We start from the raw sequence: 13879 nt of genomic DNA on the forward strand, positions 1-13879 counted from the left end.
TGATCAGGGGAGTGGTAAAAGCACCACTGTCCTGCTGCTCTGGTCCAAAACCTTTTGGTGTTATTTTTAATCAAGAGTAATTCTTCTAGTTGCCAACCTAGTGTAATGTTGATATAAAAGAGGATGCAGCCTGCACCTTTACACTCTCCATCTATTTCTTACCAGGTAGCACAGGGCATTATGAAGGTAGGTGCTTGAGTGAGGATTTATTGCTGAAGGAAGAGTGAAAGCAGCTTCCACTCCACTGGAAACTAATGAATATTTTTCTGTGAAAGCAGAATTGGACCTATCCTCCTCCTTTTTTTTTTTTTTTCCTGGTAAATATGCTAATAAGGAAGAAAGAATAAGTTTTAGATCTTGACCCATTGGATATGACAAGCTGGTGACATCAGTTACCCTGGGGACTTCAGAGCTGTCTAAATGACGGGATCACATTTCCGTGTGGTGCCTGTACACCCAGAGCGTGCTCGGATGCAGTCTCTCAATCAGCTTCCCTATCTGCTTCATCTCACAGTCTCACACAAAAGAGAAGGAAGGGAGTGCTGGGGCTCTGTGACGTTCCCTTAGTCCTGATTAATCCACCCCGGACTGCTGGCTCTTAGATATCAGGGTGATTGGCACCTTGCAAATGCCAGCAGGAGATGGAGGGATCGATAGGGGATGGAGAAGGGGGGGCAGTTTTATTCAGCCCGAACTGAAGTTGAAGGGCTAAGGCAAGTCAAGAGGAGGGAAGGTGAAACATCAAGAGCATGGCTGTGATGACAGCTGATGCCACTGCCACCAGCAACTTGTGTGACCTTGGGTGAATTGTTTGACCCCGTGGTTTCATTTCCCCATGTCCAAATAAAGCTGGTGATCAGATTTATTTATTTTCCTTCTCCCTCAGGGACACAGCTCTCTCTTGTGCTGTCTCTCCGTGCAGTATGACGGTGACATAAGTTTAGAAACTGCCTCAGTGCTTAGCAGTAAGGCCAAGACTAGCATGAGGCATACAGCTCTCTGATTTGTACTCATAACCTGTCCTCCCAGCTATCCCGCTGCAGTCTAAGCCTGACTGAGGTCTCCGTATAAGGATCTCAAGCAATCCCATGAGAGCTTCTAATGGTCCGTCCCTATGGAGAGGGCTTCTAAGTCCCATTGGCAGCATTTTCTTGTTGACTCTCCCCCAGAGAGGCATAATGCACATCGCCAGCAGTGGATTAGCTCCTGGGAAAAGGTCTTCGTGCATCAACTGGTGTAGAAGGAACCCACATAACGCAGCTGTTTGAGAGACTGGTGGGCAGCCATGGATTTGCAAACCAACAGCAGCACTGCGGGGTGGCAAGGGTCTCCATCCATCAGTGTTTGACTGATAGTGTTAGTGTTGCCACCAGGCCTGCTTTGGGCCCCAGCTCCTCTTTAAGTTACCTCCTTTGCAGCTCAGCAAATGGCCATGTCACAGTTCATTCCCTGCTGCTGCTCGCTGCCAAGCCACTCAACCTCAGCTTGAGTAACTTTAACCTTGAGAGCAGCAGCGGCACCACATCAGCTAAGCAAAGAGTCTTTAGGTTCAGCAGCCATATGGCCTCAAATCCAGAGGTAAAACGAAAGTCAGGAAGCAAAGGGAGCTCTCAGTGTGTGGTTTTACCTCCCCTCCTAATGTGCCACCTGCAAGCACACCAGACAGAGCTTGGCACCAACTCTGTGCGCTGTTTCAGTGACACAGAAAGTCACATCAGACCCACCTTACCTCTTTTGTATGCAGCTTAAGGCAAGTCAGGTTTCATGTCTCCCTAAAGCTCCCAGAGCCCCTATACTAATTTGTTTCAGGGTTTTTGGATTGGTTTAGTGGTTTTTTTTTTTCCTTTTCAGCACTATTTTCCCATACTCATTTAACTTCCCCTTTTAGTGGGCTATTATTTATTTTGGTTCACACATATACAGGTCACCAACCCTTTTTGTTGTCAAGTTGCTGTGGATGTACATCAGCTGGGTATTGATAGCTGTTTCTGCAGTCTCAGTTACGGCCAGCTTAAGGTATAGATCTGAGCACAGCCTGGATAGAAGGAGACTGATGTTAAGTGGTACTACCCTTGATTTGCTGCCAGTAGAGAATGAACCTGGAGGCACACACTCCAGCTCAGCAGCACATCTTCTTAGACCCTGGTAAGTGGGGTGGCCAAGGCCAAAATCACAGGCTGCAAAAATCAATCCAGATTATGAATGGTCATAGTATAGTCCTGGCCCAAATAAACAACAGTGGCAAAACTTCTTGCAGGTCTTCTTTCTCTGAAGAAAGTGGCAAGAAGCTAGCTGGTGCCTCATGCCACTGCTGCCCCACCATGCAGTAAAGGAAATGTGCACAGATCAAAAAGGGTTGGGAAGATGGGAAAATGCAGAAGAGCAAAGCAAGAACAAAGGAAGGAGCCTTGGAAAGTGACAGATACTGTATAAATTATTTAATTTTTAAATTATTTAAAATAAGATCAAAGTCATAAATCAAGTTTGCATAAAAAATGGGGTGGGAGTGTTAGCCATGGTCTCCTGGCCATATTCCAGCTGTGGACTGATTGCATCCTGCAGCAGGGGACAGGCATAGAGGTAGTGAGTAAAAACAGACAGATGGGTACAGTGGCAACATAGGCAGTGGTAACATTTGCTCTCTGGCCTGGAGCAAGTCCTTTCCCATCAGTAAATCCCCTCACTGAAAAAGTACAAATGGCTGCAGTTTGTGAACTGTAGACAATAACTGCAACAAATATGGGAACATCCAGCACAGGAAAGATCTCACTCATCATCCTAAGTGGTCACCTTGGGAAGCTAGGGCAGAAGCAACCACCATGCTGACCATAAAAGCCTCAGTGCCCCCCTCTGCCTCCCTGTCCCAGCTCCTGTGGAGATGAAAGGATATTCCTGCTAAAGCTGAAGGGAAGAATCACTTCTTCCCATATTTTTTCAATTCATACTGTGAAATTATTTTGGAAAGATACTTAAAAAAATCCAGCTAGCCCTATGAAATCAGGGAAAATTTACTCAATATGTCTTCTGCATATAATAGCTATTATATTTAAATGGCCAAAATGGGACAGTATACTACCTGTTATGCAAATCACTTGTTCTGATCCTTTCCAGAAGAGGAAGTTATTTTGAAGCCATAAGACTTTGCAGCAGGGCTGATACCATATTTCTGATTGTCAGCTCCCTCGTAATTCAGAAATAATGAACGCTCAGGTTTAGGGTTTTTATACCTTTTATTTTTTTCATAGCTTTTTGTATTTTTGCAGAGTTCTCAGGAACTTAGAAATCCAAACTATTGTGTATCAGGCTTCGGAAAGACATCAAGACACATGAATCCGTGTGTTCCTTATTTGTTTAGTTTTTTAAAAAATATTAACTTTGAATATTATTTTCAAAGCAAAAAATTCTGTTTCCCAAAAGACATTAAGAAATATCTGAAAAACCATTACAATTTTTTTACAGAATATCTTCTGTTTGCTTGAAGGCTTGGGAGGTATTTTTGGTTATATTTCCCAATGGCCAGTTATGTAAATCAGACATGAATCCATCAGTTTGGTGATTTTATCAAATATGAGTCCTCTTACTGCTTGATTGATCACTTACCTACCTCTTCCTATAGCTAGGACTCCGTGAGGATTAATTAGCTAAGTGGGTGTATAAATCTTTAGAGGTGGGAAGTGTGGGATGTTGTTTTTTATTTTTATTATTATTACTGAAGGAAGAATGTGAAAAGTCAAAGAAAAACATTATATAATAGACAAAGATAGAAAATAACACTCAAAAAATGAGGACATCAGCTCATTCAGAGTAAGCTTTCTGCAAGGGTAATGATCATGCTATTTCAAAAGGATCATCAGAAATGATCCTTCTTTCTCCTCTTTCTTCAGTTTCACATGCAGTTCTTTGGGGGGCTGGAGAAAACAAGCAGTAATATCCTTGTCCTTTTTCTAGCAGGAGTTTTGGGCTTTGAGAAGGTTTCTTCATCTCTCCGTATAGCTATTCTCCCTGTGAGAAAATGATATTCCTTGTGTGGCCCTGCCATCTAACAGCCATCACACGTGGAGCCCTCACATGCCCTCACCCCACACTACTAGACTCCCTGTGGCCACATAGAGACCACTTCTGGGAGGAAAAATGGCACTAAGTGCCACATTTGTGTAGTATGGTTAATGCAACACTGGTGTTCCTCAGCTGATGCTCATCAGAGTCAGGAATGCATCTGTCCTGATGCAAGATGTGGAGAAGGACCTGTGCATCAGCAAGCTTTTGCATTGGTACAACTCTGCTGCAAAACTTCACCCCTTTCTGGTTTTCATCTTAATCTTCCATGCTAGGATAGAGTGGATAAACCTGTTGAAGGTACCTATCTACTCACTGGTGGCAGAGGCGCCTGAAGTTTAACCAACTCAATCTGAGGTAGCAAAAAAGTGTGTGAGATAAATCCTCTCGTCTCTCTCTGTTAACAATCCATGACCACCCCTTTCCATGCTTTGGATGGCGTTGCTGCTCCATCATTTCTCCAACATTAGGATGGGGACTGCAGGTTTTTAGCTCTTGAGGAGCTGTCCATTGGCATGAACCAGTTTGTTAAAACCTCTTGGTCTCCTGAGAAGTTAAATATTTGAGCAATAGTAAAGTCCAAATTGGAGGAAAGAAGGAATGAATCTTTAAAATTGCATGGGAAAAAGCTCTAAATGCTGAGGTATAGATCATGGCAAGGAAGTAAGAGAAGCAAAAGCTGATACATCCTTCCAGCTGAGGAAGCTGAAAAGCTCCTCTCTATCCCCTTGGACCAGTCTGAGATAATAAGGCTGCTGCCTTTCTGATTAGTGCTTTGTGGCCCCAGCCCAGGCAGGGAAAATCTGCATTTCAAATGGTATATTTTAAAGAAAACAATACCCAGGGCTCTGCTGTTATTGATTTGCCTCTGGTGGGGTCACTGCCTCACTTTCTACAGCTTTATTAACTGGGACCATACACTGGGCCTCTTTCAAAGTAAAAGGAGAGTGGATGGGACATTTGTCTTCAGGGGGAGCTGGGGAAGGAGTGGGAGACTTTTATAAGGAATGCCTGGAGGTTTTATAAGGGACACTGGTGACCCTCACAGGACTTTCCTTCCTTTTGCAAATTTGCTCAGAGCCACCCTGAGGGGAATGAGGTAGCTCTATTCTGTCAGCTTCTTTCAAGGTGAGTGAGTCCTTCTCTTCCCATCTCAGTGATACCGCTGCACTTGGCCAAGCTTGGCCATCAGCTGCTGTGCTGGGAAGGACTTCCTTTCTCTACCCCAATAGGAAACGTATGAATAGGAAACCTGACTGCAAAAGCATGGCAGGAGTACTGTCAAAGACTGAGATGTCCAGACCTGTTTGGTACATGTTTTGGGTCCCCTCTGAGGCAAAGAAGCAAAGCCAGTTAAGTGGGGTACATGGCTATGTTCAGGTATGGGATGATATAATCCTTCCAGCTCTGAAGGATATCCTGGCTTACCCCAAGGGCTTGCTCTGAAGGCTGCAGAGGGGTGTACATCCTCTGGGTCATAAGGTGTAGGGCTCCAGCTCATTTCAACATGACAAATGGTTTGCCAGGTCTCCAGAGCATCTTGGAGTGCACATCCTCAGATCATTAAGCACGATAGAAATGGGGTGGCTGTAGCAGAAGCAATTGAATCTTGTTTTGCAAATCACAGGTTAGGTTCTTATTTTAACTGCACTAGCTTTTTAACACCAAGCTAAACTTAACTTCTTTCCTCTAAGTTCCTAAGTCAGTCTCTGTGGGAGTTTGGCCAGTTTCAAGTGACTATTTCACCAAAACTCACCAGGCTTTAGACTGCAGACCCTGCACCTTCAGCACTAATCAGGAGATGAGGATTATCTAGCTCTTTCCATAAGGAGAGAGAAAATATGTTCTTCTTTCTGAAGATATGTGGCAGAACAGCACGAATGACATTGCACTACAAAAAGGAGCATGCATGTAGCATCTTCCAGTGCAAATTTATAAGCCTTCCGAACACACAAGAAGTCACATATTCAGGTTACTTGGTTTGCAAACAGGGAGGAGCACCTTCTGTTGTGGAGTTAACTATGAACAGTTTAGAGATATCCATAAGGCGGAGAAGTTGCATAAGCCATCAATAATATCACACATGATTTCCTAGTGCAAAATGAAGATTGTCTTTAGAACACCACAGTCATTTGTAATACTACTGGCAATGTGGTATCTTTTAGATAGAGCACTGTTTCTCTTGCAGCACACACAAACGAAAAACACAAACCAAAAGAAAGGATTAACACTTTTCTTTTAAATGGTTGGGAAACAAAGTCTGAAAGTATCTGCTGAGGGGCAGGTAAGGGATAGGAATGATTTCATCCAGCTGTGCTGCCATGTGCATTGGAACTGATCACTTTGAGCTCCACATACTCTTGATAGAGAGAAACAAAGCTGCAATACAACTGCACAGAGTTTTTAGCGTACAAAAGGGAGAGATGAGTTTCAGCCTAGAATCCTTTGCCCATTATCACATCAACCATAACAGGTGCCCAGCTCAGAGAAAACCTCATGTGTATTAAGTTTACTAAATCTTGTGGTGGGAAATGACAAAATAAGAGTTTCCTGCCTGTTTTAGAAGGTTTGTGGTGCAAATACCTGGCTGTTATCTGACAGCAAGGCTGACCACAGCACACACATGACCAGCCACATGTCACTCCATGGTTTGCAGTGGGTTTGTTCATGCAGCTCTAGTCAGCTTGGAGAAACACAAACAAAAGTCAGCAAAGACCAGTCTGGGCTGCTTCCAGCCCCTGCAAGTGTGTCCATATCAGAGACATGCTTCTTTGATCAGCAGCTCTGAACAGTTCCTATAGGCTATCATTTCTGCTATAGGCTACTGTTCCTGCAACCAGCTGTTTACTTCTTCAGCTGTCCCCAAATGAAGATACCCAGCACAGAAAATAAGGTACGAGTCCAGACTCCCAACACTGGAGTCAGTCCAGTGTTGAAGATGGATTCACCCTTCCTTATTCACCTACATTGGCATACGTACTAAAATCACCTACTCACTGCCTCCTCTGGAGAATAAACTCAAATGATGCCTAGAAACAAATGTACTCTTTAAATAGGAATCAGCATTGTGCTATAATAGAAACGATTGTCTAATCACTCCATCAGTAATTACAAAGAACAGGATATCACTAATTAAAATGTGAAAGTGTCTTATGCAGGGTATAATAAAAAAAGGGTAATTAACAATCAAAGGGAAAGCCACCACCTTGCCACCGATCTGTATTAGGCTTCAAAAAATAATAGTATTCAACTCTAGTATAGCACTTTCCATCTGTAGACCTGAAGGCACTCCTTGGTGGGAAAGCAGGTGTCCTGTGTCCTTTTATATCACAGAAGAAATCAAGACAAGTTTACACAATTTGTGCACAGTTATACTACAGATCAGTGGCAGAGCATCCTTTACTTTGGTCTCTTTACCGACGGTGACAAGGAAAGTTTCAGCGTTAGAATAAGCACAGTGATTTCAAGGATTTGTTTTAGAGTATATGTGTATGAACAGTCAATTTAGATAATATTTCAACATTAAAGTGAACAGTAGGGAACAGTCTGTTCCTCCCCATGACTTTTGAGGGCTGTTTAAAGTTGAGAAGCATGTCCTGTGTGCTTAAACAACAGCATCACAGGATGATTTTGTGATGGAAGAGAGTGAAACCACAGAGAGCACAAAACCAGTTACTGCAATTCTGGAGATAGCAGAGACATAGAATCATAGAAACACAGAATCACAGAATCATTTAGGTTGGAAATGACCTCTGATATCATCAAGTCTAACCGATAACACTGCCACAAGTCACTTCTAAAATCACTGCAGAAAAACTTTCCTTCCCCACGATTATCATCAAGTCATGCATTACCAGAGGCTTGGAAATGAACAGAGATTTTCCTCTCTGCTGATACTCTTTCCTGCACACTTTCTCTAAGGATCCATTACTGGTCACTAGTGGAGGTTGTATATGGACTCAGACTTACTTCTTTTGGGTCTTCATATAATGCCAGGGAGGAAAACAAGAGGCAGCTTCTATCTCCTTCACACCGGGAGCATTTTACAAACCCACTTCAGCCATTCCGTACTCATGAACTGCACTGACTTCCGTACTAGGTTCAGAGAGTAAGATAATGATAGCAAAGCCTGGTTTTAATGTAAGAGGCATTTCCAGCATGCATAAACATTCATCATCCTTCCATTAAAAACAAATATAGACTGGGTTCATTTTTTCTGCCTATCTGCCCTTAAAAAGGCAGCATTTTTACCACTTTCTGGAAAAACTAAAATAATTGGGGAAGTCATCCCAGATCAAAACCACAAGGAAAGGATTTTCCATCTACACAGTGTTAATCTTGCTAAAGTAGGAGAGCTCTCTTCTCTTGAGCAGCTCCTCCAGAATTCTCTGCTTAGTTGTGTTAGAAATAGATGCTATAACCTTGTTGGAAGGTTTGGTTATGGTTTTGTCCAGTGCCCTCTAAAGACTTCCCAGCAACATATGAGAAAACTATTTTTGTCACTGACAGAAACAAATCAAGCTTCCCCCACAGATCTAGCTAAGCTTGCTGCTCTGGAGAAACTGTCTCTTCTCCTCATCACTCAGCATAGACTGGTCTCCCATCATCAGCCCCAGTGCTTTCCCAGAGCTTTGATACAAGCACCAAACCTCTCTGCTCAAGATCATATAAAGGCTTTTCTCTGCTTTTCTCAGGGAAGTACTATGGACTCAGAGGGTTGAGTCCAATTCATGGGAAACCTCCACACTGGGCAATACTTAATGGGATGGGAAGTATAAGATGCAAAGATGCACTTTGCTTCCAGTTCCTGCATCAGGAAGGAAGGCCAAGGCTGTGGTGTACCACAGGCATGCTGAGCTGGCATCTCATAACAGAGTCTGCCTCACACCCTGCCCTGGTCCCCATGCTGGTGCCCATGCCATGGTCCATCTTACCAGTGACCGCGTGATGTTTTTTCCCTGCTCTCTCTCTTTGTTCCAGCTGATGCAGCAGCAAGCCGCGATCATGGCGTCAGTGGCGCAGGGCGGCTACCTGAACCCCATGGCAGCCTTTGCTGCAGCCCAGATGCAGCAAATGGCAGCCCTGAACATGAACGGGCTGGCTGCTGCTCCCATGACACCAACCTCAGGTAAGGGGGCAGTGGGATGGAGAGGGGAAAGGGAGGGAAAATCCCAGAAGAGACCTGTTAACTGATAGGTCCTCCCTCAGTGGTTGTCTATTGAAAAGTTGGTCTTGTCGGTGAAGGCCACCAGAAGTGAGGAGTGGAGCCTGTCAGATCCTTTTGTGGTCTGGGAAAAGAGGAAAGTGGCAGAGGAAGGCTGTCACTGCCTCTTCCAGGGCTGGGCAAGCTGCATGTCAACTTCTGCATTGTGCAGTAGTTGTAAGGGTAAAGACAAATGGCTCACCAGCAGTGGGCTGTTGGGCTATCTGCCCCATGCTGAATGGCTCTTACTGGTGGGTGAGGAGAAGAAGAGGGTTGAAACCCATCAGAACAGAGACACAATGGGCTTGCTGGGGAGGAGAAAGGGTGCTGACAGGGAAGGCACTGGAAAAGGCCCTCAGACATAACCCTTCCCTTCATCCTTACCCCTCACAGAACTTTCCTTTAGCTCCGAGTACCCTTCAAATGTCACAAAACATCCCCCAGTGAGCATAGATATCCAAGGGATAAGTGCTGGTGCTGTCACAGACAGGCTGGTACAAAGACGAAGGAAATAAGGTTTGTTGTGAGCTGAAATATCGTTAACAAGATGAGCTATGTCATTGGGACACGTAAGCCTTTCTCCTGCTGTGAAATAGAACAGGAGGTACTCAGGGAAGATCTCTAGAATGCAAGTGTTTGGAGAGAGCATTTCTGGCTGCTGAAGCAGAGACAGGTAGTCAGTGAAGTGCTGCCAGGATCTGGCTAGGCTGCAAGGTGTCACAGAAACTCATGGTAGGAGCTGCAGTATGTGATTCAATGAACAGAGAACAAAGATGAGATGGAAAGAGGAGTGGCTTTCCTGGGACAAGGAGATCATATGGGCAAGAACAGGTCAATGACCCAGGAGGGACAGGCTGGGATAAAAGGATCCCTGGGAGTGATGCAGGTTGCTCCTGTGAGAGGCACTAGGGATGAGACTGTGTTTAGACAGATGTGGCATAGCAATGCCTTTGTGTGAACCTTAAAGCATCAAGCTGGCCTGGAGGTGATGAGCTTGACAAAGGTTTGGGCTAGGATGCAGGAGGAGTGAGCTCTGGCTGAGCCAGATGTGGTGCATGTAGCACTGGCAGAGTAGGATCTGGGACTCCAGAGCAGAGCAGTAAGAGAGGATGGGGCAGCTTGAAGCCTGAGACAAAGAATTCTGCAGAAGCCCTGTAGCAGGAAAAGACTATCTCAAAGAAGCCAGGAAAGGTGCACAGCAATGGTGTTTGACCAACTGGTTTGGCCAATGGTCCTTACCAACTGAGTTCTGCTAACCTATCTGCTGAAGAAAACCTCCCTTAGCATCTTTTTGCACGGGGTGGCTGGGAACAATGTCAGAAGCTACTGAATCAGATACCTATCTTTTCCTTTGTTTGTGTTAGCATATGAAGAGGGGAAAAGGGGAGAGAAAGAGGTATAGTTCCACACAAACTTATGAAGACCCAAGGAAAAACACTTGACTCAAAAATCTCATACCACACATTTCAAAATATATGTTTACACAACGATAAATGTATAAACAAGTCGATGGAGCTACTGCAAATCCAAATAGAAAAGTGGCTTAATTATATGTGCACCCTTTAAACCCGCTGCCTGAAAGATTATCATATTTGCATTAGCTAGATTTGTTTTGTGTTGGTGGGAGCAGAGAGAACGTCAAACAAAGACTGCCTGGAATTCAAATGTACTCAGGGCCTGGAGAACTGAATCCAGTCGAAGGTTTATGATATCCCCACCACAAAAGAGCACAAACTCTTGTGCATATAAATGTCCTGAGGATTAGCAAATTCTATGAAATAAGTGTGGAAATACCAATACAACAGCCAGATCCTGTGCCTACCATGATATCCAGGACATAAAAAATATCCCAGCCCTTCTTTGGTTTAAACCCTTTCTCCCCTTCTGGTGTGCCTTGTGCCTTTTGGGGACTGTTAAACTCTTACTATCAGACTATATGAGAGAAAAGCTCATGTTTTTTACATGCTTTACAGAGCACCCATGACTGGTCATTACTGTAAATAAGATCCCTTGATCTTGTTCATGGTGGCAGATTTTGCAGCCTCCTTATGACATTATTTCAATCGTGGAATCTATGCACTCTGGCATTATTGCAAATTTATGTTGAATGGGTACATTCTTTCATGAAAAACCTCTGTAACGGGTTGTGGAAATGTCCGTTGACAATTATTCCTTGGGTGAAATGTTTATACTTTGAAATGACTCCTTGTATTAGTACAACACTCACAAAGCTTGTGATAAGATGCATAGAAAATGTTTCACATAACGTCTGAGCAAGCAAGCCTACAACACTAGCAGCGATTTCTGAGTAGCCAGGAGATATCTGAAGCCTAACATGAATTCTCCTGCTGGCTTTTGTTAGCATTCAGAAAGCCAAATGGAAAATGATCATTCTGCTTCATAGCAGGATTTCCAGTCATTGAAGTATATCTTTGTTCTGACTTGGAATGAAAATGAAACATTTCAAAGTTCTCTGAAAAACAGACATTAGAAAAAGCGTTTGGAACATTGAAAAAAAATGAAGTGTTTTGATCTTTCCTAAGCAAAAGAAAAATTGTGCTAGAAAAAGGACACTGGTAACCCAGAAGTCCTAGAAGCTTTGGAGCTGAGCACAGTGCCTCTGTGCTTCTATCTTCAGGCCTCCTAATCCAGCTGTTTTTCTGTGTGTCCTGCCTCTAGGAGAGTGGGTTCCTTGGGACATGGCCATGAGTTCATTCAGGCTCACGAGTTCCCATGGTACGTAAGAAAGAGTTTTGGTTCCAGGCAAACCTATCAGACTAGAGACAGGATCCATCTCACCTGGTTTAACCACACAAAAGTTAGGCATTTAGTTTAAACTAGTCACTGGGTTTGCTTGCAGTTAGTGGAGTGCAGTAGGCAGTCCCAGTGGGTAATTTAGACCATAAAGATTGTATGCCGTTTGCTGGCATCTAGACAGGAAGAGTCAGGTTTCCTCTCAAGAGTCAGGCTTATCTCACACAACAGCCCGTGATTGCGAGGCAATTAAATTGATGTATCTGAAAGTTTGGTTGAAGTTTTGCATTTCTCCCATCATTGGTGTAATCTGGGTGAAAAGTGGGGCTGCTACTCCGTTAACTGCACAGAGACTAGAAATGGTATTTCATTTAAACATCTCTCCATCCTTATCTTCTCTCTCCCTCCATATTGTGAATCTGCATCTGGTGTAGCTGCAGCAAGAGACCTCAAACCAAGGGTGAAATCCACAACTGGCATGCACCACCAACATTTGTTCTCTGCGGTGGCATTATGCCAGTTTTAACTCCTACTACAGATCTGACCTCTCCAGGGGAGATCTTTCTTTATGAGAAGAAAATTAAAGAATTCCAATGAATATGCCTAAACTTCCTTAGACATGCAGAAAATAGCAAGCACAAATCCCTTGCTGTAATTTTAGAAAAAAAATACTTACATTGTCTATGCAAATAAAGGAGAGATCTAGAAAAGCAACTGAAATTTTAACTAGCCTTTGTGATCTGCAAGCTGATGGCATATGCTAAGAGCATTGCCTTTGGACTCCAGTTGCCACTGCTATCTCCCTGTACCTCCACAGAGGACATTTTTAAAGGCCAACACCATTTAAATAAGCAAAGGGGAAGCAGCAGCTTGTTTGCTCAGGGTATAGGAAAAGAGCAGAAATATTGCCTTCTTTTGGGGCTACTCAAATCAGAACATATTAAAGCATCCCATGCATCTGTATTGGCTTTCTTAAGGCACCAACACAGATTTAGGTAGTCATTAAAGTGTGTTATTGGACTAACCTATCATGGAAAGCTGCTTTGGGGAAGAAAATCTCTGCAATTGGTTTAAAAAAAGGGTTACTGCAAAAACGGTGCTTTCAGTCAGTAGTATACCCTGACACAGAAAGATGTTGGTGGAGATAAGATAGTTTAACTTCCCACTCACAGCTAGCAAGAGAAAAACAATTTCTCACCCATTGAAAACTCATTTTATGTCCCTAAAAATGTCCTGAATACATTGCAAGAAGCACAGACTGCCCAGTCATTTTAAACATACATAGGAGCAGGCAGTGAGGTAGAAGAGGGATTTAATTCTCCCCTCAGAAATTCAAAAATTCTCTACCAGTGGGTGACAGGATTTTTGCCCAAAACATAAAGACTACATTTTTCTTCTGAATAGCAGCATTGCAGTCCCCCACAGGATGTGCCTGGGAAGAGGGAGAGGAGTATTATTCCATGAGAGAAAGAAATCTAACCCAAATTTTGCCCCCGTTGAGTGGGAGATCTCTGCAAAACTCTACAAAAGTCAAGTTACGGCCAAACATTGACAAAAACGAAAGTATCACTGGCTGCCTTTAGGCTACAAGTCAACTTGACAAACCTTTTAAATCCCTGGTGCTGAGAAAATTCAGAATGAGTTTGTGCATAAAATGCACATTCATGAGGGAATGCAGACAGAGTAGTCCTGGAAATCAGTATACCCACAAAGCTGAGATCTCCAAAGGGAAACTGAGAGGGACTGCTGTAGAAAGGTGGGACTGAGAATTTGCTTCTGGTGTTAAATGATATCTAGGAAAGAAACATCTGCTTATTTAGCAATTTAAACAGGTAATACTCTAGGGAGAAAGTTGAGGAGGAAGGG

The 13879-nt window shown here is 43.5% G+C and overlaps 1 protein-coding gene across 50 annotated transcripts in view; it reads left to right on the forward strand.

The window, feature by feature from the left end:
* Positions 1 to 13879, forward strand: part of CELF4 (CUGBP Elav-like family member 4) — a 709268-nt gene that overhangs the window by 630769 nt on the left and 64620 nt on the right. For all 50 annotated transcript variants that reach the window (XM_034072596.1, XM_034072597.1, XM_031043795.2 and 47 more), the window contains one exon: positions 9037 to 9184. In XM_034072596.1, the coding sequence (XP_033928487.1) occupies positions 9037 to 9184 (148 nt within the window). The remainder of the gene's footprint in view (positions 1 to 9036; positions 9185 to 13879) is intronic.

This window comes from Melopsittacus undulatus, chromosome Z, assembly GCF_012275295.1.
Source record: "Melopsittacus undulatus isolate bMelUnd1 chromosome Z, bMelUnd1.mat.Z, whole genome shotgun sequence".
Lineage (NCBI taxonomy): Eukaryota > Metazoa > Chordata > Aves > Psittaciformes > Psittaculidae > Melopsittacus > Melopsittacus undulatus.